Genomic DNA, 25,090 nt, shown 5'->3' with positions numbered 1-25,090 from the left:
GAGACAGATTTACACAGTTAATAAAGCAGGCTCATTATTGCTGATTTTTTGTTTTGTACGTTTATTTGTTTATTTTTGATTTGTGCTTTGGGATTGGACTTGTTTGCTTTTCACTCCAAAAGATGTAGGAATTAATATCAGAATTTTATTTGAAGTAAAAATTCTTGTCCCATCTAATATTCTACTACTCGTATGCTGGTTTTTTACATACCTACAATATCTACCTGTCATCCTTTTGCCAAACATGCCCCCAGTCTTTAATGTCTAGGATATGTATGGAGTGACAGAGAGTGGCTGCAGTTAAGTCCAATTTGAGCAGAAAATATCTAAAAGCTGAGCCAACATGGCACTAGTGCATGAAAATACTATCTTGCTGGAGAATATACAGTCTGAGCCATATGAATGTATGGATAAAGGCTGAGTGGGTTGGCTTATGACTCAGATGCGAATACACTGCTTTGAACTCAGGATTTTGTCAGTAGTAGTTTAAGAGCATTGCTGTCTGTTGAGCAGATTATAAATTCAACTCAAGTGATGTTGCAAAGTTTTGTGCATGCTTGAATTATGCACTTTTGCAGTTTATGTGCTTTTGAGACACAAAGCAGAGTTTAGCTCAGCTGAAACAGCACCAGTCGTGCCACGATGAAGCCTCCAGACTCCTCTGCTCCTCCTACCTCCTCAGTGTATCCTGCCAGCTGCCTGTCTGTCAGTCCGTCGGACTGCAGGAACACAGCAGGGTCCTCTACAGCCACAACGGCCTCTCTACAGCCACACTGCAGCTCGGCAGAACATGGTGTGTAAAAAAACACTGGAGTACAGGTGCTGAAAATATCACTTCATGGTTCTTTTGATCATGCTTGCACTAGGCTATCGGTGCAGCACATGGCAAGTTAGCAGTACTCTTGTATTCAAGGGGTCATTTCTAGGAAATGTAATGCCCCTACACTCAGCAGTGCCACTGCATGGCATGATACTACTCACACTTACACATTATGAGCCTGCTCCTGACCCAAATCTTCGGGGATTTAAAACTACATTTTTATTCTTCTTACTTACCTTGCTTCTAAGCTTTCAGAGGATGGTCTGTTCCCGGATTCAAGTCCTCATCTTTCACAACAAAGGCTAGAAGCCTATTTTTTTGTTTATTGCTAAATGTATTCTTTCCATGACATGGAAGCTGAGATTCTCCAACACAGCTTCTTGACTTCATCTACATCAGACTAAGAAAAGTGCCAAATATTGTGAAATTTGCAATTAAATCATAAGAAGTACCAACCCTTCACACACACACATGATAAAAAAGAGTGTACACAGACAGACGGGCTCAGTAACACATAATGCAGGTCATACAATCACCATGCTGCTTTTTCACCTGAGCTGGTACCTCAGCAAGGGACAAGCACACAAGCTACAAGGTAGCAACAAATTTCAAACTGAGAACATTTTACACTTTTTGTATTTTTATTACATTCATTTCCATTACATTTATTCCCTCCCCAGATATACAAGGAAAGTCACCATATCCTTTGCTCTCTGGATGCTGGGGATCTGCAGTAACATGAATGCAGTGGTTTTCTGATCCTCAGCATCTCACTACACTGCCCCACCCCTGCCCCAAAACTACCTCATGCTTTATGCTTAAATCAAACACCAACACAGGACACGCAGGTACAATCTGAAAGGCCTCTCTAAAGATGAATGGCAGTTACAGCTGTGGCCCTGCAGACAGGGCACAAAAGCGTGCAGCATAAGGAAAGCACTGGACACATGATAGCATGCTCAAAGTAGAGGATGATATTCAAAGAGGAGCTATACCCAAGTTCATGTGATCTTGGCTCTTCTTATGCTCCTTTCACATCTGCATTTAATTATTTGACCCTTGAAGTGGGCTGGCACCTGAAAGCCGCTTCGGCTGAGCCTCTGGATAGATCAGGAAGCCCGTGAAGGTGATGTACTTGCCATGGTTGCTATAGGCACCATAGCCATCGTGCTGGTGGCTGTAGAGCCAAACCGTGTCCCCATATTGCAGAGGCAGCATGATACTCTGACTCTGCATCTCTCGCCTCTTGGAGTGGTTGTCATCATAGATCATGGCCTGCACCTCATTGTGGTTCTTCATAAGTTTCACTGACATAGTCTTAAAGGGCATTTTGCCAATGGTGAACGAGAAATAGTATGCACCAGGTATACGGCACGAGAAGATACCAGTGGAAGAATTGAAATCCTTTCCAATGTTCACAAACTCTGTGTCAAACGTGATTGGCTCATGCTGGGTTTGCTCCTCATCTGTCCCCAGGAGACTCTGTGAGCGGGCAACAGAAAATGCAGAACGAGGGTCTTGTACTCTGTTTGGTTGATCAGATAACATGTGTCGCTGTGAAGCTTCACTCTGCTCTCTGGGAAGCTGCTGAATTTTGTGAGGGTGTGGCCCCAGCTCTTGGGAGCTAAGAGCATTCTGGAAGAAGGCAGAAGTGTCAGGATAGATTAGGTAGCCATTGAAAGTTGTATAGGGGCCCACATTGCTGTAAAGAGCATACTTGGGATCCCCATGTAAACGCAGCCAAACCGTGTCGCCATAGTCAAGCTGCAGCATGGCACTCTGGCTGGCAACCTTCCGTTCCTTGCGGTGATGTTCATCATACACAATTACTTGCACCTCATTCTTGTTTCTCATCAGCATGACAGATAAGTTTTTCTTTGGGTATTTCCCAACAGTGAAGGAGAAGTAGTAGGCTCCAGGGATTCGACAGCGGAACAATCCAGTCTTGGGATCAAAATCATTGCCAATATTCACATACACTTTGTCAAAGGTAATAACCATCTCGGAGCTTCCTTCCATGCTGCTGGTTCTGGCCACAGAGAAAGCAGAGCGAAATTCAGTACTGGTGTCTGTTGGGAAGCCATCTGTAGGAACAAAAATAATGCAGCAAAGGAAGCCAAAGAAGATCTGAACGTTCAGTGTCATCATTGGATCTGAAAGAAAAGAGAAGCGTATTTTAGCAGGAATACCACTAATTTATAGCTCATACACCAGTTGAAACCCAGACCTGTAGACTTGCTACACAGACCTATGAAGGTCTACGTCCAAGTACTGAGATGTTTCCAGTGTGTTCTCTGAGCAGTGTAAGGGACCATAACTCAGTTCAGATCCCAGCACTGGTCTTATATTTTCCTTGCGAGAGCTGGATCTTTTCTAACCTGTATTCATTGGAAGAAAAAGAGTCTCCTCCTTTGAAAGCCTGAGTATCCTACAGTTTGTCTGCAGAACACTGTGTTGCTCACAATGCAGAGGGACCTCAGAGCCTGTTGGGGCTTTGCCAGAGCTCCCTTTTGTTGTGCTTTTATCTGTCAGGATGAAACAAAGCCCTACACAAGCCCTGTATTATACGACTGAGATACAACTGAAGGGCAGGGAGAAGAGGCCACGTGCTCTAGAGATTCCCATACAGATGCCATTGCCTTGCACTGCACTGGCTGTTTCACAGGATGTGGAAGCCAGAAGCCAAGTTGTTAGGACCCATTATTCAGACTTCAACATGAATCTGTGAAGAGTGTAAAGAAATATGAAGAACAGAGAATGTTTAGGGAAGGAAGACAATGGAGAAAATTAGTGAAATAATAAAAAAGGAAGGAAAACAAAGTAGTAAATAAAATGAAAGTCTCCTAAAGTATACAGTTCCATAGAGAGAACTAACATACCAAAAATGGGGAAACAACTCCCTATCTGGATAATAGACCAGACATAAAAAACTTCTTTGACCCTAAAAAAAAGAGAGGGATAAATTAGGAGCTAATAGGATTTTCTGTTTCTAATTTCTGTGTTTTTTTTTTTTTATGGACTGAGGCCAAAAATTATCTATTAGTGCTTTCAGACTGAAAACAAAACTGCCAGTCATTCCAGTGAGAAGCGCCTCTCTCTGTCACCTCTCTGTGCTTATTAAAATATCATTCAGGCTAGGAGGCAACTGCCTGGTTTGCAGTCTGCTCCATCTGTCACCCCAGAACTGGTGCCTTGCCAGCCTGCAAACAAAGAATTCACAGACCAGAGGAACAGGAGCAAAGCATGCAACTCACTGGGGGGAGGGTTGAAGACAAATCCTGAATTTAAAAGGACAAAGAGGTAAATATTTGAATCATCTGAGATGGCCTAATAATAGAAGCACAGCAGATGGAATCCACATAGACTGTGAGGTGGCAATGGGATCCTGTTTTGGCAAGATGTGATACCTAGCGTCACTCACCAGCAGGAATTCAGCTTGATCTACAGTCCCTGCTCTTTCACATTTGAGAATAAAACTGAAATCTAGATGCAGCTTTAATAGATATGAACCCAAGAATGAATTGGATTCTCACTTAACTGCATGAAAATGACACACTAGCAAAGACAAAACCAAATATCCATCCATGTCCTAATTAGATTACTTCTCTCACAGATACCTGTAGCAGGACTCTCTGCCTAATCAGGGATACATCGGTTTGAAATTTGTCATACAAGTTTATCAGTGATGGCCTGAGCAAGGAGGGTCTGCTGATCAGTGATAAGATTGAGTGAGGAGGGTCTGCTGTTCTTAATATTGAAGATGTGAGAGCTTGACCAAACTATCAAACCCACCACGAGGACATGCAAGACAGACTCCCTGACTAAGGCTGGGAGCAGCAAGGATGTGCAGGTCCTGATATGGAAGTGAGAGGCAGAAGAAACTAAAGGGCTGCTAACATCCTTTTCAGCACAAAGCAGATTTTGTGGAGTAAGCCTGATAACACATAATCTTAAAAATGCATATGACTGACAGTGAATCCCTTTATACTATAAAGTCCAATCCCACTTTTGCACAACAGGGACTCCTAGCATACCTCCCTGAGGTGGGGATGGTTATTCCTCAAAGCTGAGTCAAAGACATTTGCTCATGGTTGTTGGCATGGGTAAGTAACATCAATACTTAATAATTGTTTTGTTAGCTTTAATATAATTGCTTCAATATACTTGCTTTAATATAATTACTTCAATATTGTTTCAAAACCAGATATTCATACTGTGATGTAAATAATTCTGATTAAGCTTTTTTCCCCTTATCTTTATAATTTTTGTAATAAATTTAAATAAATAATTGATTGTATATATATAAATATATTTGAGTTGCCATCCTTAATTTTGCAGGGTAAAGTTGTAGAAAAGTACAATTACACCAGTATAATTCTTTAATATAAACCATTGACTAAGTCTGGGGCTAAGACTGGATCCAGCCACACTTAGGCTCCTCCGTGAGAGGCAGTTTAGAAAGCAAGAGGGTCATTTCTGTAGCTTGTGACTCAATGACAGCGCTTCTCTAATAAACTTAGTCTGAAGCTCCCACTCTGCACATGACAACACCTCCGCATTTTCCTCCATGCCCCTGAATTCAGAATGTTTCTCCTGACCTAGCCTGCTTCCCCTCAACCCCACGGGCTGCACTGAAAAGTGATGAGAGAGGCCACTGAGGCCACTATCTATCATCTTTGAAAGGTGATGGAGATCAAAGGAGGTCCCTGGTTACTGGAGAAAGGCAGGTGTTGCACCCGTCTTCAGAAAGGACAAGTGAGACAATCTGAAAAACTTCAGGCTGGTCAACCAGTTAGCCCTTCACTTTAGTGTCTGGGAAAACCATGGAATGTTCTTGGAACATATGTCTAGTCAAATGACATGCCATTTAGCACATGTTGTTCAACTGAGGATAGATTGTGTCTAATCAAACTGATTGCCTTCTTGTGGGAAGAGAGCAGTGGACATCACCTATTCTTTAGCAAGGCTTTTGTTACAGCCTCTGAGAGCATTCCTCTATCCAAATTAGGTGTTAGATACGTAGGTGAAAAACTGACTGGGTTATCAGGCTCAAGAATGAGTCCTTAATATTTGATTTCAGATGTCCTCTTCCATATTTTTTATCAATATTCTGGAGAGAGACACAGAATGCTCACGGATCAAGACTGTGCATGACACCAAAACAGACACTTGAAGGTATAGCTGCTATTCAGAGGAACCTAGGAGAGGCTGGTGGAGTGGACTGAAAAGAAATTCAGTAAGGATAAATACAAATTCCTGTACTTGGGATGGTCTAACCCTGTGTTTTGGTACAGGTTGGTGACAAACTAGCTGGGGAGCAATGCTACTGAAGAGGATCTAGGAGTCCTAGAGAACAGTAATTTGTACCTGAGTTGGTGCTGTGCCCTGCAGGTAATGAAGGCTAACAGACTCTGGGATGCATCAACAGAATGCAGCCAGTATCAACAGGCTTAATTATTCCTCTTTAGTTGGTACTTGAATGACTCCAGAAGAGGGCAGCCAAGAAGGCTGAGGTTTGCCCTATGAGGAGAGGCTGAGGGCACTGGGCTTGTTTAGCCTGGAGGGATCTAGTAGCAACCTTCCAGTGCTTTTAGAGGTTACTGAGACGACAGTGCTAGGTACTGATGAGCATGGTGGAGGAATAAGAGACAATGGTCATAAAACCTAAAGTGGAAGATTCAGACCAGATATAAGCAAAATAATTCCATGCCATCCAGCCATTTGCCATGAGGCAAGTAAGAACGTAACAGTCTGCCCAGAGGGACTGCAAAATCTCCATCCTTTGAAGTTTACAAATCAGATTGGATTAAGTTGTAAGCAATCTGATCTGCATTCATTGTTGGTCCTGTTTTCAGTAGGAGCTTGGACTGGAGAGGACCTAAGTCATGATTCCTGATTTCATAACTGAATTTCATGGCTACTGCCTTCTCACCGTTCAAAATTCCCTTGCTGATAACCCTAGCCACGAGACTTACATGGAAATAACCAGCTAATGTCAGGTCTAAAAGACAGACTATCTTCCATCCAGCAAATTAATTTAAGAAAGCATTTTCAGTGAGACTATTAATGTATACCTAGTTGTCATGCATCTGCTTCCATGCTGTCTTTATTTTTCCTTACTTTGCCACTTAGTTTATGAGTCCCTCAGGGCAAAGACACTCTCTCTTCCCAAGTCTGTATAGTATTTGGTTACTGCTGCCATTTAAACAATGCTAACAGACCCTAGCATCCCACCAAGAACTGAATCCCAAACTATCACAATGTGAACTCAGCTTCTAATTCAGCAGTATTATTTTTGCAGAGTGCTACATCTAGCATGGCAGGCTCATGCCAGCTTCCAGCTTAGAAAACTGAGCCTTAAAGGCAAACTTATAAGGGTTGTTAGATGTTTCTGATACATACTCATCCATTGTTATCCCTGTGATCACCATGGTGTGACTTCACGGAGAACCAGGATGACTGTGACATGGCTGCATGCTCTTGGGACAAGAAAAGATGGGAGACGATTTAGCATTCAAAGTTTTAACAGCGAGCCTGGTTCTAAAATGCTGCCTGTGCTCCAGAGCTCACTGAGCGTATCCAGGGGTCAGGGAGTAAACTGCAAGCACACCACTGCTGTTCAAAAAGCACAAAAAGGCAAAAAGCTTAATAAATTATGAAGTGAATCTTATGATCCTTCAAATGACATTGTTTCTGTTTGAAAGCTAATTTCTCTGTAATAAGGTCACTTATTAAATGTTGGATCACTCGGTACAGTTGCAAAGACCCTCTGCTGCTGCTGTCCCCTATTTATAAGCTCTTCTGGCAAATCATTTAAAAAAGGTAGTTAATTATGCTCTGTTTCTATTAGCAAGCTGTTTCCTTGACAGCTCCCACTCAGGACTTTCAGGACTATTTAGATTCTTCTAAAAATAACTTAGAAAATATAAAAAAAATAATGTAATAAAGTATGGCACTAAACCAGTCTAAGAATGATTTCCCAATCATTAAGAAGGCTCATCTAGCTATAGGGGTGCCATAAACAGAGGTAGATCATAACAACTTTTGGACTTGATCACTGGCATAGTACTTCTGAAAGATAAAGCTTCCAAAATCTCTGTTGCTCCCCTAGAAAGTGTTTCTGATGCCCAGGTCTTTTATTGGTATAATTTTCTTCCAGTAGGGAAGAAACAGTAATGTGAAGCTGGTCATGGACACTGTGATATCAGCTTGAAGTTTGCTGCTATGGCATAAGTTTTAAAACTAAAGCATGAGGTGGAAGACCCAGACTAGAGATGAAAAGTGGGTCTTTAGCATATGTCATATATAGCAGCTGTGTTATTCTCACTACAGTTATATATCAGTCAGAGCCCTTTTCCCCTACCCTATAATTCCTTATTGTCTCAATACCACAGAAGTACATAATGAAGCTAAGCAGACCCAAGGGATAAACCACGTATGCTACTGCCTTTATGCTACCAGTAGGGACAGCAGCCCCCAGAGAAGTAGTCAAGAACCTAATTTTGGAATAGGAGGCACAAAACCCACGATGGAGCTAAACAATTCTCAAAGGCACTGACATTAAAGTAATGACCTGAAAAGAAGGGGCTAAAATGGTACTGACTCACATAGTAGAAAAAGAGTTGCAAATGTTCCTTGAAAACAAAGTCAGAATTCACCATTTGCATGACCCAGGAAATTTTAATAGCTTTGTATTTGCTAGAGGTGATTTTTCTGTCCTGGAACAGAGTCAATCCACCAGTGAAAAGACAATCAGTTCTACTCTTCTACTTAAATCCACGGATTTATAAAAGGACTTTCAACAATAGGAAGGTCACCCAATTTCTAGGCTTGTGGGCCTGACATGCTTGTAAAACTCACAAGGGTTTTGTTTTTATTCCAAAACACTAATTATCTAGATTCCCTAGTCCTACCTTATGCAAGAGTCCTTTAATTTCAGTGGGAATTTTGCCCAGAATATCACTGAAGAGTGAGATGTGAAACAAAATTGAAGCAATGCAGTTGCATTAACTGTTAGTAAAAGGCTCTTAAAATCCTGTAAGCTGCAAGAGCAAAGCCCTGTTCTTCCTAGCTCTCACCCTAATATTTAAGGACAGTTGCAAATGTTTTAATTACTTGAATCAGTGAAAGCCTGTGTAATGAACATCTCTTTTGGACTATAGTTAGCAAGATTTTTTTCCCCAGATACCACATACTGCCTGTTCCACTCATCCGATACAAATTAAGAACATCAGATAATGATACAAATGCATCAGTTCTTCCAACATCAAGGAGAAATTAATTGTAGCACATCCTCTAAAGTGAAATCTGTATAAAGAGTACAAGAGTAACAAAATCAGGGATTCACTTATGACTAGCCTTTCTCTGCTTTTGATGGATGTGGGTTTTTTTAACTCCAGAACAATCCTGAGAGGTAAAACATTGAATGCTTTTTCGAAACTCTAAGCCACACTTTCAATGACAGAACTGCATGGCATTAATATAGAAAGTACTTAATTTTGAATGTTTCCTTGAGTTGAGGAAGTCCTTTAAAATAATAAATTAGCCTTTGTGTACTCAAAGATCTGTGGAGAGACAAAAAATATTTTGAAGTGCCTCAACCCCAGCCATACTCAGGAAAAGGAAATGGAGAGACTGTATTTTGGCATAAGCCACTAATGTTAGCCTGCATTTCAGAATATGAATTAAACCTGCTATGTTTCAACCAAAGCCCTAACAACCCTATTAAAGCTAAAATGATGTTATATAAAATGATGTATATTCACTGACCAAAATGAAATATGATTGTTATAACATTAAGAATTTTCTTATTTAGCAGCGCTCAAGAAAATTTGCTGTACATATTTGAAGTGACAGAGTGACACACTGTGTCTTCTGTTTTGGAGACTATGTATATTTTAAAATATTTTAATTTAGACTGAAAAAATGGGGGTTTAGTAGAGAAGACAGCTGAATAAATCCTAGGTGGGAGCAAAGGGTTATTCTAATAAACCAATGCTTTAAAAGTAAATCTTTTTTTACATCCTTTTCTAAATGAACACGTGAACAACTCTACCTCTCCCCCACATACACACTGCTCAAGCAAACAGGACTAAAACTGTAAAGCAAAAAAACACACTCTAACATTGATCAAAAACAGAAGAACAGAAAACACTGTTAGAACCTGTTAGTTTAAACTGTAGTTCATAAAATGTGTTGAATACTATAAAGTTGTTCTGCAGATGCAGTTAAATCAACTGTTGATAAGCAATCATTGAAATTACATGGGCAGTAATTAGTGAAAAAACTAACCATTTCTGGGAATGAGTTCAGTGACCAACAACTTCTGTGAAAGCAAAGACCAGAGGAGACTGAAAAGCACAGCTTGAGAAATCCAGAAATCTGTAGCTGTGCAGTGTTTGTTTAACACTGCTACCTTTAGACATAAAGCACTGAGACCAACAGTAGGAATTTTCACATGGATCCCATTACAGTAAGGCAAAGTTAAACCATCTCTTTTCTCACCCCCAAAACCTAATTTCCTTTTCTAGCCTGGTTTATGTGTGCATTTCTTCCTCCTGGTGGCCACAACAGATGCTGAGCCTGTGGAACAAAGCTTTGTCGGAGCATCCCATCTCTCCAGCAGGAACTATATTGCTGCACCAGAAGGCAGATCACACTGGCATAAATGATTAACAGAGAGTCTGGCCTGGAATACCGGGAGGTATTTTGACAGGTAAAAGAAAGTAAGTGACACTTTGGCAGCATATACTGTAAAGATCTCAGATAAGACAGTGAGAGAGGAGGGCTCCAAAGGCAGAATGCACAGTTCAAAAAGTAGCTCTGAAGAGAGAGGAAAACATGAAGACCTCAGAGAATGGAGTAGAAGGCAATTTTGTTGTTCCAGGTGGCTGGGCTAGTAGCCATGTAGCAGCAAGACTTTTTCACAGAAGTCTTGTGTTTTTTGTTTTTGTTTTTGTTGTTTTGTTTTTTTTTTTGCTTTGGCTGTGGAAGTAAAACCATATGAAGCATAAGGACATTGCCAGAAAGATTGTCCCAGGAAAGGACCTATTTTATTTTAAACTTCTCACCTGGCTTGAAATATTTAAACTTAATATCCTGGAAAGGATGTTAAAGACATGGACGTGTTGGAGTGAGCCCAGTGGAAAGCCATAAAGATGATCAGAGGGCTGGAGCACCTCTTCTATGAAGACTGGCTGATAGAATTGGATTTGTTCAACCTGAAGAAGAGAGGGCTCCAAGGTGACCTTATTGCAGCCTTCCAGTTCCTAAAAGGAGCTACAAGAAAGCATAAGAGGGACTTATCACAAGAGCACGTAATGACAACGTGAGGGGGGAATGGCCTTAAACTGAAAGTAGATTAGATATTTGCAAAAAATTCTTTACTGTGAGAGTGGTGAAGCACTGGAACACAATACCCAGAGAGGCTGTGGATGCTTCACCCCTGGAAGTATTCAAGGCCAGGTTTGATAGGGCTTTGAGCAACCTGGTCTAATAGAAGGCTCCTGGCAGGAGTGTTGAAACCAGGTTGTCTTCAAGGTCCCTTTCAACCCAAATCATTTCATGATTCTATAACTCTATGAAATAAAATGGTTTTATTTCATCATCTGACTGAAATAAACTGAAATAAACAAGCAAGACCCAGTTACTACCACAGCAGTGCTGCAAGAGAATGTGAAGAGGAAGGTTATAGCTATACAAGAGGCTGTCTTAAAAGGCAATGATAAAGAAAGTTTATAAGTGTTTGCAGAAGACTTTTCTGAGTTGGAGACAAAATCTGGGAAACTAAGAAAAATGCAGATGGATTCAGAATCCCATACTACTGTTGCCATTTTTCTCTTTTAGTAAGAGTTTGTGTGGGAAAAAGATAAATGTTTTTTCCCAATAACTAATGGAGCATGGGGAATTGAAAGCATTCATAAAGAATGAAAAAGTTGTTTAGACAGCTCCACTGAACACAAGCTTATTAGAAGGTTTTCCTGAAGTGGTGGTGGAGCTCACATCTATAGGGTCATTTAAAAAAATAAAATCTCTGCATTAAACTCAGCTGGGTAAACTGAGCTGTAAGTGACAATGTGGAAACACTAGACTGGCAGAATTACACTGGAATCAGTACTCTGGAATCAACTCAGATTCTAAGCCCTTTATTCTTTCTGTTTTATTGCTACTCACCATGGCTCTTCCTAGCAGTTTTTCTACATCACTTCCAGTGAAGGAAAGTTTAGCTCTCAGGAAAATCCCCACTCCCTCTGTTAACAAATAAAAGTCTAGAAGCAGTTCAGAGACTATAGGTAGGTATTTACAGTATTCACTATAGACAAATATAGCTACAATATAGGTAGATATTTGATTTTTTTTTTTTTTCTGAACCACACTTTCCTCTATGCATCTAAGCAGCAATTTTCTTCGGTGCAGCTGAATGAATATTTTCATCCTCTGATCACGCTCACTGGAAGAGGAAGTTCCCGGGCTGTTCTGAGAGTTGATGCTGTATTTGTCAATTCAATCCTTAATTGTAACAAATATTTATAGACATTAAAGTAAATGTCATCAAGATGAGAGTAAATATTCCAGTTAAACACAGGGTGTACTGGCTTTGCTTCCTGTTCCATACTGACACTTTCATTCCCATTCCCAGTCATCCAGCAGAATGGTACAGCACCATCAGTTGGGCAAAATCTTGCAGTGATTCTTTCACGTTCTCCTCTCATCTCCTCACTAAGAATGAAAATAGCTGTTATTAGTAGGTTAATTTGTCCAGGAACTACTAGGAACCTGTGGAATCTGAGTCCCACAAAGGTGCACTACACAGGAAAGTAATTTTGACTGCCTATAGATCGCAGGAATTGTAACTTTTGTGTCATACCTTCCTGTTGAATACCGTTGTACTTGAAAGGGTGCTGATATTACAAGAGATATCAGAACCTGTGGTGTCCTCTCAAGGTTTGTTCATTGTCGTCAATTTTCTTTCACAAAGTTAGTCAGTGCTGCACTTTGTATCAGCCAATATATGATTTTAATTTAACTGCCATGTAAGGTTCTAATCAAACAAAACCCCCAAGTTTTAGATTTTTCTCTTCTGTTTTCTTCTCTAGCTGCATAGCCACACCTTCTCTTTCTCGCTTGAGTTGGAAAATAATTTCTTTTTGGAACTCTGTGCCTGCAGAAGTTGCTTTCAATCCCTTCCATACTCCCTGGAATGCTGCCCTCCAGTCATTGCTCTAAGACCTGTCATAGCACCCACCTAGGTAAAAGCTAGAGGGAATGTGCTGGTACTTGTTGGTTGATCATCAAACCAGTGGAGTCCAGCAGTTGTCCCCTAAGGGAATTAATGGATAGCTGAGTGCCGTCTGGAGTTACACACGACGACAACAAAAAGTATCTCTGTTTTCTAGTTATGTCTGAGCTCAAGGTCTCCTAAGAGCTGATTTAAACAATGCAGCCAAAAATTTTCACAAGTTGGGTAAATCTGGTTCCCATCTCAATTACCTGCCATTAACAAAAACTTTCAGAAAGGCTAAGGTTCAGCTTCTTTTGCTTGATAAATCAAATTGTAAAACTATGTTTCATCAGTGGAAGTGTAATTGCTTTGGTCATTTTCTCCATCAATGGCTTCACTATAATATACTTTGAGAAAATGTCACATGCTACTGAATGGTATTTTCTGACAGTAGGCTTTGCAAATTCATCTGAAAACCCTATATGTACTGGGGCATTTGCCTACAGGAATGCTGCTTTCCTTGCAAGTTTTTTAGCATGTCTTGACAGGTAAGGCAGGAAAACATTCTGTCTTTTAACATCTGCCATCAAACTCAGTCAACCCCCCACATTCATATCTTTTCATGACCTGCTGTTTCATTACTGTAAAGAAGCTCAGAGAACACTGTGAACTGCACTGCAGTGCTGCTCTTCACTGTCAACATGCTGCAACGTCTCAATTTGGAAATTTACTGAACTCTAGTGAAGAAGGTGATAAAAGGCATTAAGATCTGTGTATCTTTCATCTCTGCTCAGGTATCTCCATTTCTGCCCCTCCTCCTGCTGAGTCAGGACACAGACCTGGAGCTGAAGAACAAGCATCATTCACTCTGCAGAGGCCAGTGCTATTCCAGAATCAAAACTCTTTTTGGGGAAAAGGAGGTGTCGGTCAAAGTACACATACATTAATAAGTCTTCCTTCTGGTTCTGTTCTTTAATTGTCTAAAAGGATCATAGGATCATAGAACAATTTGGGTTGGAAGAGACCTTAAAGATCATTTATTTCCAACCCCCTGCCACGGGCCGGACACCTTCCACTAGACCAAGCTCCATCAAACCTGGCCTTGAGCACTTCCAGGGGTGAGGCATCCACAGCCTCTCTGGGCAACCTGTTCCAGTGCCACCCTTGCAGTAAAGAATTTCTTCCTAATATCCATGATAATCCTGTTGCTTTTGTACCCAATGAACTGGTCGACAGATCAGGAAAAAAACATTGAAAGAATAGTCATTGCATGTGACTACTGTCATTTTTGTCACCAGACAGTGTCTTGAGATACAAACTTCCCCTGGGTGGTACAGAAGTCAGTGAATAATGAAACTCTGCAATACATGTAGTGATTTTCAATATCAATTGCTTTTAAGGAATCGGGTTTATCCAATTCTTGACTCAACAGTATTCTTTCTTACACAATTAAGAACAGGAAAGCAAATCAGCAGAGTTAGTCATTGTCAAGCTTATTAATACTGACCCTTTACAACCAGCAATGTGTAGTTCCCCATTTCCAGTGGTCTTTCCTGCCAAATCTTGCAACAAGACCTCTCTGAGGAATGTCTGTAATAGCTGTAACCTCAGTCCCTTTAATCTTTTAGCCATTTTACTAGCAATTATTTCTCAGAATGCTATAGCTGTTGAAAATGAGACATCCCAAGACTGTGAATTGATAGCTGATATCTTCAGAAAAACCACAGTTTCTGCTTCCACTTTTTAACTCTGAGTATATTTTGGTCCATGGATTTAATCAGCTTGTCATCTTCTTCAACAGGGAACTGTGAAGTTTCTCCCCAAAACTCCATACAAGTCAAAATTTCACCATGTGCTTTTGAATGTGGATTTTTCTGTGACAATCTGACAGAGAGGTGCTGCTGCCTACAATGCAGAACCTACTGCCCTGGTTGGAGGAACAGAGAAGCATTTATTGAACAATCTCCTCAATTCACACAAAGATTTGCAAAGTTTTCCCATATCTGCTTTCTAGCTTTATATTGTTTCCAGTATTTAAAAAATGCCAGTCTCCTCGTAATGGCTGTATAAATGTTTGTATGACTATTTCTGTAAAACTCCATCTGCACTGGGAAGCTGCTGGAAAAAGGCTTTGGCATTACTATCAAAAAGTGCTGCTGGACACCACTGTTCGCTCATTCACAGTTAGGAACCTCTCAGTGCCTGTCAAATGATCACAGATTCCAGGCTCATCTGCGTGACCAGCCAGTTTCTTCCTAGGCAGAATTGCCTTTGACAGCTTGAAGCTGATACCTTTGATTTTTGCTTATAGGAAAAGAATTTTGCTAAAATACTGAAATAACAGCTGCAGCAACGCGCTGGCAGGTTTTGCCTGACTTTTAGACCCTCGATGGACATAATATAAAGAACATGAAGGATAAGGCTGCTCTAACCCCTGTTATGCAGGTACTTTATTTAAAGCAGGCTTGGATATCATTACTTTGCATTAAATATGCAGCTCAAACTGAGAGAAGTGCCATTTGCAATAGCCTACACAATTTCCTCACAACCACACTGAGAAATTCCACTTGTGCACCCTAAATCCAAATGTTCATATACAGTTCATACTTCAAGCCAGTGCTCCTTCTATTTAAATTCTTTCAGTCCCCTACTTTCCTTCTAGCTACTTCTGCCTAATACCATTCCTTTTCAAGACAATTATCAACATTTTCCACCAGGAGATTACCATCTGCAGAACACCCTCCAGCATGTTCAGTATTTTTCTGCAGTCTGTTTCAGAATTCCTCACAAATTTCCTAGAGAACAACCCTCTCATCTTGTGGCCTTCTCCTATTAATAAACACGGGATTTTTTTACACTGGCTATATTTGCTTTATTTCCATCCAGAACCACCTTGTTCCAAACCTCCTTTATCTTTAGATCACAGTAATCCTTCTTTTGGATACCCTTTCTGTCTCCCAAATAAAGACTGTGTTTCATACAGTCATACGAGAATTAAAGAAAGCAAAGGGAAGGGTGAGAAAAGGAATGATGAAATAAAATCAGGCAAAGCAGTACAAGCTAACGTGAGGCACTGCTCAGTCCTTGGGTGGAAGGGACGTGAATTCACTTTGAAATATCTGGGGCATCAAGTCACTGGCTTTCTAAGCATATAATTATTTTTCCCAAGGTGTTCCAGCCGTAATAGAAGATGGGGGCAGGGGGTAGATCAATCAGAGCTTATATAGTGTTACAGCTTGTGCTCATATGTCCCAGAGTAAATCAAAATATGAGGAATTCTATAACTTATGGATAATATCAGTGTAAGAGTATTTAAATTACGACAGATTATTATGCTAATATGCTACAGTTCACTGAACAACAGCTCCGTGAAAACAGCCTTCTAAAAAGCAGAGCCTAATTTTTCATTTTCTCCCTGTCAGATTCTTTCCAGCAGTTGCTTTGCAGCCTTTCAGTCCCAGGGAGTACCTGTTTTCATAGTAAAAATTCCCTGTTACCTCTGTGGTATAAAAATGCTTCAACTCCTCCAAGTATGTCTTTAACTTCTCCAAGAGCTTTTCTTTTTGTCTGAGTGGAAAGGTCTAAAGCCTGAGGAGAGAGAAAACCCCCTCTGCCTTTAGAGGATTAAAAAATTATTTGTTTGGACTCAGAGTGTGTTCTATTCAGGATCTTACGTGCAGCCCACCACTGCATCATACAGAGGAACTGATCATTGTTCTCTTATTTCTTTCTACCTGTCTCCTCACAGAGATCCTGGATTTTTCAGCATGCACAGGGGACTGTCTGTTGCATTTATATTAAACAATATATGTTAAACTGTGAATACTAGATGACCTAGATTTTCTTTCCCTAGAGAAATGTCTAAAATATAAACTGTAGAACTATACTTTATTTTATTTCTATTCTGAATTTCATTATTTTATTTCATTTTACCTCTAAAAAAGCGTTTTTGGGCTACAGTCTTTCATTCAAGGAGTAAAATACTAGAAGAACTTGTATTTTCACTTCAGATAATTTTACTAACTGCTAACACTCATTCATTTTTCTTTTTCATATGATTGTTTTTAGCATTCATAGACTCAGTCAAGTCCAGAGAAATCAGGAAGTCCCATTCTCCATGTTTTCTCTAAAAGGAGAGACCTCTTCTAATGGTTTTCCAGAAGCTCTCACTTTTCAGAAAGAGCTGGTCTGTGGTTTTGGTGCTGTGCTATCCTTGGATATCAGAAAAACATCAGAATAGGGTCAGCAGACTGCTTTTATTTTGTTTCCTCAAAATGATCGTGTTGCCTTCATAAAATGATAGAACGGTCTAGAAGAGAACTTAAGACATTAAATAGTCCAAGCTGCTTTCCTATAATAGGATCACTACCCTTATTTGATTCTTCAGAGATGATTGTCTAACCTGTTCTTAAAATGTCTTGACAACCTCTCTAGATTGAATATTCAAGAATTTTTATTTTCCTAGGTCCTAGAAAATTATTCTTGTAGTCTACATAATCATTCTTTCTGCTATTTCTTGCTTTCTGTTCTGTCTACCATGAGCCCAAGGAAAAGATCATTCCCTCCTCCATTTTGTATCTAAAGACCATTATATTCCACTGCCAAATTTCTGGTCTAAAAAATTTCAGTTATTTTAAATCATCCTGCAGGTCACATTTTTCTGACCTGTGATGAGTCCTGTTGCCCTTCTCTTGACTCTCTCTGATTGAATTGCACGTCTCTCAAAGTGCAATAGCCAAAGCTTTGCACAGCCTCCAAGCTGAAGCTTTAGCAATGCTGAACAGACCAGTAGGATTTCTTCATGTCTTCCAGGCTTCCAATGTCTTTTACATATCCTAGCAAGATGTTTGCCTTCATTTGCAACAGCATGACATTGACTCATGTTCAGCTTGTGATCTATCAAAACAAATTCCTTTCTGCAGAGTTGCAACCTAGTAATTTGCTTGTGTCTTGTGCTTTTGCGGTTGATAATTTCTGCCTTACTGTAGTACCTTGCCTTTATCCCTACTAAATTTCATCCAGCTCTTTTCTGAGCAGTGCTTCTAATTTGTTGGAAAATTTCTGAATTCTAATCTTTTCCTCCAGCACACTTCAAGTGTCACAGTTTTATGTCCCTGGAAAATGTGATTTACTCACTCCTTAAATTGCCATTCAGGTCACCTAAAAACACTGAAAAAAAGCAGATCTGGGACACCCCAACATAGCTATCCTATCAGCGTTAAGCAGCTTGTGACCTCTCTGAAGGACTGGCACAGACTAAAAGCATACAGATTATGAGTTCTGAATCTTCCGATATTATTTAAAGATCTGCCTGTTTAGATAATCACGTTTACCCAGTTTATACCCTCCTTCACCTGCTATGCCCCATGCCTCACCAAAGCAGATATTAATTAATGTGTAACCACAGTCAAGAATCTCAACTTTTACTTAAAAAAAAACCAAACCAGCCCCAAATTAAATCTCTCATGCCACAAATATCTTTTAATATGTAAAATGAACAAGAGCTAATTCTATTAAACCTGCTGGAGTACAGAAAAAATAAATGGGAAACATATGACCATTTCTCTTAATTGACTTTGGGATATATTAGAAATGACATAATTTATTACATTCAGTGTAGTTACAAGAATAAACTTCAAGGGCAGCACCAAGGCAGCTGGTTGATTTCAATGGACTAAACATTTTCTTTGCATCTGCTCTTGACCAAAGGATCCTTTCCTTGGAGCTTAAATGCCAGCCGTGATGGTCATAAGCAGGCACATAACAGATAGTAAGCCTTTGTGTACATTTGAATAAAGATGATCTGGTATTCCTCCTGACAACAGAGGCTGCAGTCTCTCATCTAGCTCTGGCTCTTATTCCAGCAATCATTACCACAGTCTCCCCAGATTCATTAACCCAACAGAGTCAGTTTTCCAGGCACTATGGCTGAGGTCCCAGCACAGCAGAAAACATGCATGGTATGAATTAACCAGTTGGAGGGTGAAGAGGAAGAAATAGGACTTTATGAATTTATACTATTTCCCAGTGGAGCCCTAGTAATCATTTATTAGCCCCTGGAGTAACACTCACTGCTTGCTCTGTGATTATCTGATTCTGACAGCGTTACCTCTGCTGGAAACCTCAGACTTTTGTTTAGATGCAGCAGGAATTCCTCTTTTGTTCTCCAACATGTCTGGAGGAAGCATGCAACTAGAGAGAGGCTTTCCAGGGACAAGAAAGCACTCGGGTAGACAACAGATTGACAGAGAGCAAGAAGCATAGTAATTGTATATTACTGGCTTATCTCATTTGAACATCAGGCAAATTTCCTGACCAAGGAAAGGGACAAAGGAAAAGGTAAAGGAAAGCTGAAAGGCAAAATGAAGTCCTGACTTAACGTCAGCTTGGATTGGTTGGCCACTGGGATCTCTACTAAATTTCAGGGTATCAAACAAGGCGTAAGAGCTGAAGTTTTTAATTTTTACTGAGTGAAAATCACAGTCAAGTCTTTCAAATATTGTATGATGAACTATCAAATTGCCAAGCCTTAATGTGCCATCCAAGACAGTACAAAGATCCTCACCCCTACAGACTAGTCAGTAAATTGTAATGCAGCGAAACATTATTTTCCTTAACTGTGGATCTTGGAGTAGAATGCATACTTTATACTTGGGTGTTTTAAAAGGGTGGGTGAACGGAAGAGTTCAGGAGTAAAATCCACCAAACCCTAACATCTGACCTCAGATGCAGACAACAGAGTCCTAGACGTCAGCATTTGTAAGACTCTAGCAAGTTTTTACCCTATTTTTTTTTCTTTATTCTCATTCTTAGGGTCAATAAAGAGATGAGCATCTCTTGGAGGGAGACATTTCTCAGCTGAGAATATTATATTCTCAGAGGTACTCTCCACCTTGGAAGTCCACTGTCACTATCAGATTAATTTGTTTCAGTGCTCTCTGAATACAACTAACTGTGAGAATGTGGAAATTGTGGCACAAGGAGGCTCTTGGCACTTGGAGGCTCACTGCATGTCTACTTTCCACTAGCATCCAGTTCCACTAGCACTGGCCTTTTTCCCTTGGTCTTCATATTACAAGGTGCTCTGCACAGAAGGTTCTTGTCTCTTTACACCTCTGACATACCGTGTTTCTCACTGTGCCTGTTTTCATCCAGGTTACTATTTTATACAAGAGTTGGTGTTCCAAGAATGGGTGATCAACAGTCAGCCTTGCTGCAATATGTCTGTTATTAAAAAGGAGAGTATAAAAGCTATCATACACCTACGCGACCACAGGTCACAACATAGTTATCCTGTTTTTCCATAAGTACAGCTACTGCCACTGTGGGTCCACCCAGCCTCATGTATTTGGAAAATATGAATGGTTTGCAGTTTATCAATGGAGAACACAGCACAATGGACAGATGATCACACTAGTAAAACATAAATAACAACAAACAGGGTTCCAAGTTTTGGTGTCAAATCTCTGGTTCCAATGTATTTTATTTCTGCATATGTTTCTTCATCTACAAAAATAGCAAATGTCTACAACACCAACAAATTATCAGATTTAAATCAATTCTATATCGAAGCCATATAGAATAATTTCCATTATAGAAACCAAATGTACTTTGAAGGCATTGCTTCTTCCGGATGGAAAATCCAAAACTCATTTGCACAGTCTAGTCTATGAACCATTCAGTACTCTGAATTACAGCTTTTTAGAGGGAAATAGAAGGACTGTAGATGGTAATGTTACTCTACTGGGAATCCTCATGCTTCCTTGACATACCTTTTACTGCTACAAATTAACCCTTAAAAATGGCTAGACAAGTAAACAGCTGCCATATGCCTAGACAAGATTGCAGCCTCATTGGCAAAGTGTTTCAAAGTCTTGTTACACATCATGTCCCTGGAGAAGAGAAGCTGCAGAAGGTTGCAATAGCATCAGAATGAATAATTGAAGCACGGCTCATTCAGTATGTGCATAAACTGAAGGGTCACAATGCTGCCTTCTAGTCAGCCAGCATCGCAGAAACTCACCCAGTGTCTAATAGAAACATTATCTGGAAATACTGACCTACTTCCCCGGGAGCTTTTTGGGAATGGGTTGAAGAGATGACGGTTGGATTGCCAAGTACACAGAGAAGGATTAAACTAGATTGTCTAACAGAAAATTGTACATTACAGAATCAGTTGCATATGTTACTCTTGGGAAAACCCTCGATACTCAGTTCCCCCAGGAAACTAGAGATCCATGCAAGAGCAGTGCTATTTCCCACCTGAGAAACTGCCTCTGTGGGAATTTTTCGGGATTCTCTTCCCCATGGCCAATCCCTGGGAGGTGTTCCAACCTCTGCTCCGTGCAAAGTAGGGCCAAAATTTCATACCCTTTCCCGCACAAACTCTAGCCCTTTCATACTAGAAATAAAATGGGTGAGGGAGGGTAACTCGGGCATTTCCCCCTACTGTCCAGTCGCTCAGTGGGAAGGAGGATGCTCAGCCCGCCCGGCCGCCCGCGCCTTGCCCGCCGCCCCCGAGGCCAGGGGCTGAGGACACCGCAGCTGCCCCGAGCGCCCGCCTTCCCAAGGACCGCGGCGGCCGCCGACAGAGCACCGACGGCCCCTCCGCCGCCGACCGGGCATCACTCCTCACCGGCGGCCTCCCCCCAGGCCCTCGGTCCCGCTCCATCGCCCCTGTCCGACCGGGGGATCCCATCTTAGTCCCCGGCCCTGCAGGTGCAGCCCGGCCCCCGCAGCAGCGGCTCCCCCGGCACGGTACCTGCTGCCGCCCCGCGCTGGCGGCTCCGCGGCGGTGGGGTCCGAGGGCGGTGCTGGGCGCGATGCTGGGCGCGATGCTGGGCGCGGGGCCGCGGCGCTGCCTGCGCACTGACAGCTCGGGAACCGCGGCGGCGGCGGCGGGGGCCGGGACTGGGAGGGGGGCTCGGGCACCCGGGGCTCCGGCGCCGAATCAGTGATGGGAGGAGGGCCCGGGGGCGGGCGGGAGAGGGGAAGGGGAGGGGGTGGCGGGGCGGAGGGTGTCGGAGCCCCTGTCACCGCCGCAGTCCGGTCGGTCTCCGGGAGGCGGCGGCGCCCGCGGGCGCTGAGGGCCGGGGGGACGCGCGAGCGCCCACACGGGAAAGGGCGACTGAGCGATGCGGCGGTGTGAGAAAGCCGGGCTGGGCTCCCTGCTGCCTTCCCAGGAGGAGAGGGCGCAGGAGACGAGCGCCGCGGGACTATGCACCAGCCTTTCATTCAGCACAGTGGCGTCTGCGGCGACAGAGGGGGAAGCGGGGAAGCGCCCTGCGCTGCTCTCCTCCCAAGCAGCCGTGTGGGGACCGGCCGGACCGCCCTGGGGGTGGTGAGGGAAGAGCCCAACGCCCTCCAGTTCAGGGCTAAGCGACCTGGGACAGTGCTCCCACTCCGGCAGTCCTCGGTCAGGTCCATGAGGGAGAGGTAATAGACTTAGCTGGATCAAAGAATATAACTGGGGGAAACGACAGGGTTTTAGCTACCCGGGAGCATGTTCGTGCCTGTCTGACCTTCTGCTCTGGAGATTTTTGAGTCCCAAAGCATGTCTATAGACTGTTATTTGGTTCATCAAAAGCTTGTATCTCTCTAAAACCTTGGCTTGCCTTAGATCATCACCTAACAACAACAAGGCTAGTACTTGTTCCTTTGAAGGCTGGCATCGTTTCTGCTGACAGCGAAAGAGCAGACTTTTCACATTCCAGTTCTGTGTTGAAGAGCAAATTTGGGTGTTTGTAAAACATGTTTTTTGTTAGCCCTATAGAATCTAATGTTGACTTCCAGAAAGAAGATGTAAAGATCTGAATGTTTAAAAAATGTTCTAGCTCTCCAACACGAAAGGTCTTTCACTCGGCTGAGTGAAAGGTCTAGCACACGGCTGCTATGAGGAGAATTTAAATGGCATTGTACTCGCTGAGAGTACAGATCCCCATCTGTACCAAGTAATGCTTCTCCTAGTGGATAGTCCAGCCTTTGTTGCCCTGTGTTTGCATGCTCTGCTTTCTAACCTCCATCTCCACTTGCCCTCTTGTGACAGACACCGGTATTTTCTCCTGTTACAGTAACAAACACATTTGAATCAGTTTTCACGTCGCCCCCTTCCCTCCCTTCCTCATGAGGTGTCAGAGTACACAGTGCACCCATGTACCAGTCACAAGGCTGATCCCTACAATAGACAGTGGGGAAAAAAAAAAAAAAAAGAAAAATTAATAGCTTTCTTCAGAGAGAAAGAGGATTGACAGATGGAATGACCAGAAAGTCATTTGCTTTTTAGTGTAAGGAGGCAATTTCTGGCATAACAAGAACTTCCCTCCACTCAATAGCCTGTCTAGCGTGGTGTGCACATCATACTAAATGCCTGCCACTATGTAAATCTCTATCCATTGTCCCTATGTTATATCTTTAATCTTCCCTCCTACAGAGCAAAACAAAGGTGTTGATGACAGGCAGAATGAGACATAAGAGAGTTAGAAACTAACCCTCATGTGGGTCTGGTAACAGCTGTCAGCCGAGCAGAGTATATCCTGTATGGGCTCACATCCAGCTGGTACTGCTGGCTAAACATATTTTGTGCTCTCTTAACAGCCTCTTTACACATTTCAAAGGACAGATTACTCAACACCCTGCTCCTAGAGGAACGAATGGACCACTAACTCCCAGGATATGAGAATGCTCATCTTGAATATAGCCTAGACAAATATATTCCTTTTAATCATCTAGGAATGATAGCAAGGATAAGTAATTTATCAACAGTATGATAAATTGCCCTTCTAAATATGTATGTTGCCACGGGGGTCAAAGTGATTGAGTACTAAGGATACTAAAATATTATAAAATAGATGTATATTTGGCATTGTCCTGCATAGTCCAGGTGATCTGTGCTCTGCTCTGCCTCTGCTAGCCAGTTTTTCTTTCTCCTTGGTATGTCTCTTAGCTCTGTCTTGACCAGGCATAACAAACTATAATTTTGACAAGCTATTTATGTCTCCTGGAAGTCAAGCAGTCATTATGGTGTGATTATGGCCTCAGTTTTGCATATTTCATCCTTCCTAACTCTTAAACAAGGCTGCTGCCCATCATCTTTGTTTTATCGTTCTGGGTATCTTTGTTGCTGTCTTCCTGTTGAGAGAAAAGGGATGGGCCATGTGACATTTTGAAACCTTGTTCCCATTCTCCTATTATCAGAGCCCAGGCTTTCTGCTGTTATCTTTGATGTGGCTGTATTGGAGTGCAGACCTTCTGGTCTTGATGCATGCATATTCCTTATTACCTGTTTACTGCAGTTGATTGTACCCTTGGTGATCAATATGTGCCACATTTGTAATCCTTTAACTGTATTGTATCACTATAAAGATGAGAAATGTCAAAGTAAGTAGTGATTCCAACAAGCCTAAGGATTAAAAAGAATATTTCAAAAATACATAAATACTCTCTAGTAAGTAAACCAACTTATAGTGGGACAGTGTAGGGCTAAAAGAAATAAACCTCTGTGATCCATTTTTGATGTGGCAAAAATCCTACATTAGTCTACAGCTGTTTGTATATTTATTACTAACCTGGAAATTAAATAATCAGCTGTTAACAGACACTAACTTGACTTACACTATATATAAGTCAAGTTAGTGTCACTTGACTTACATTGGAACCTCCCCACAATAAAGAACATCATCAGTGACTATCATGGGTGAATAACTAACAGGTTTTTTTGAGACTCCCACTTGCAAATCTTGTTCTTGGAAATGAAGGGAGATTTGGTGAGCTTTGGTTTGGTTTGTTTCTTTTCATGGTCTGTTTCTATGATTCTGAATAGCCTACTTAAGAGAGATATGCATATTGTTTCTTTTAGAAGAGTTCAAAGCTTGAGTCTTGGGGGTCATTGATCATATCAGGTCTGGACTGTGCTGTAATGGCAGAAAGCCAAGCTGGGAGATATTCTGTGTCGATTGAAATCTGGAGCAGGTCCACCTAGAAAGGTAGGTCAGAGGGAAACTATGATTACTTCTGTAGAGGAGTAGCTGTATGCCACGTGCATGAATGAGGAG

At 41.7% G+C, this 25,090-nt stretch overlaps 1 protein-coding gene across 3 annotated transcripts; it reads right to left on the bottom strand.

The window, feature by feature from the left end:
• Positions 1–1,435: 1,435 nt before the first annotated feature.
• On the bottom strand, positions 1,436–22,031 carry C1QTNF4 (C1q and TNF related 4). 3 transcript variants are annotated; one of them, XM_027885951.1, is made up of 2 exons: positions 21,802–22,031; positions 1,436–2,973 (listed from the first exon to the last, which is right to left on the bottom strand). In XM_027885951.1, exon 2 carries the CDS (start codon positions 2,966–2,968, stop codon positions 1,865–1,867), a length of 1,104 nt encoding a protein of 367 aa, XP_027741752.1. In that variant the 5' UTR covers positions 2,969–2,973; positions 21,802–22,031; the 3' UTR covers positions 1,436–1,864. The 3 variants fall into 3 exon arrangements, with proteins under 3 accessions (XP_027741752.1, XP_027741735.1, XP_027741742.1); XM_027885934.1 differs by lacking the exon at positions 21,802–22,031 and adding an exon at positions 10,891–11,060; XM_027885941.1 differs by lacking the exon at positions 21,802–22,031 and adding an exon at positions 3,138–3,158.
• Positions 22,032–25,090: the final 3,059 nt, after the last annotated feature.

This window comes from Empidonax traillii, unplaced genomic scaffold (genome assembly GCF_003031625.1).
Source record: "Empidonax traillii isolate 1590-97213 ecotype Southwest subspecies unplaced genomic scaffold, ASM303162v1 scaffold11:size2795301, whole genome shotgun sequence".
Classification (NCBI taxonomy): Eukaryota; Metazoa; Chordata; class Aves; order Passeriformes; family Tyrannidae; genus Empidonax; species Empidonax traillii.
The sequence above is the reverse complement of the archived record's forward strand: the minus strand, read 5'-3'. Positions and strand labels throughout refer to the sequence as shown.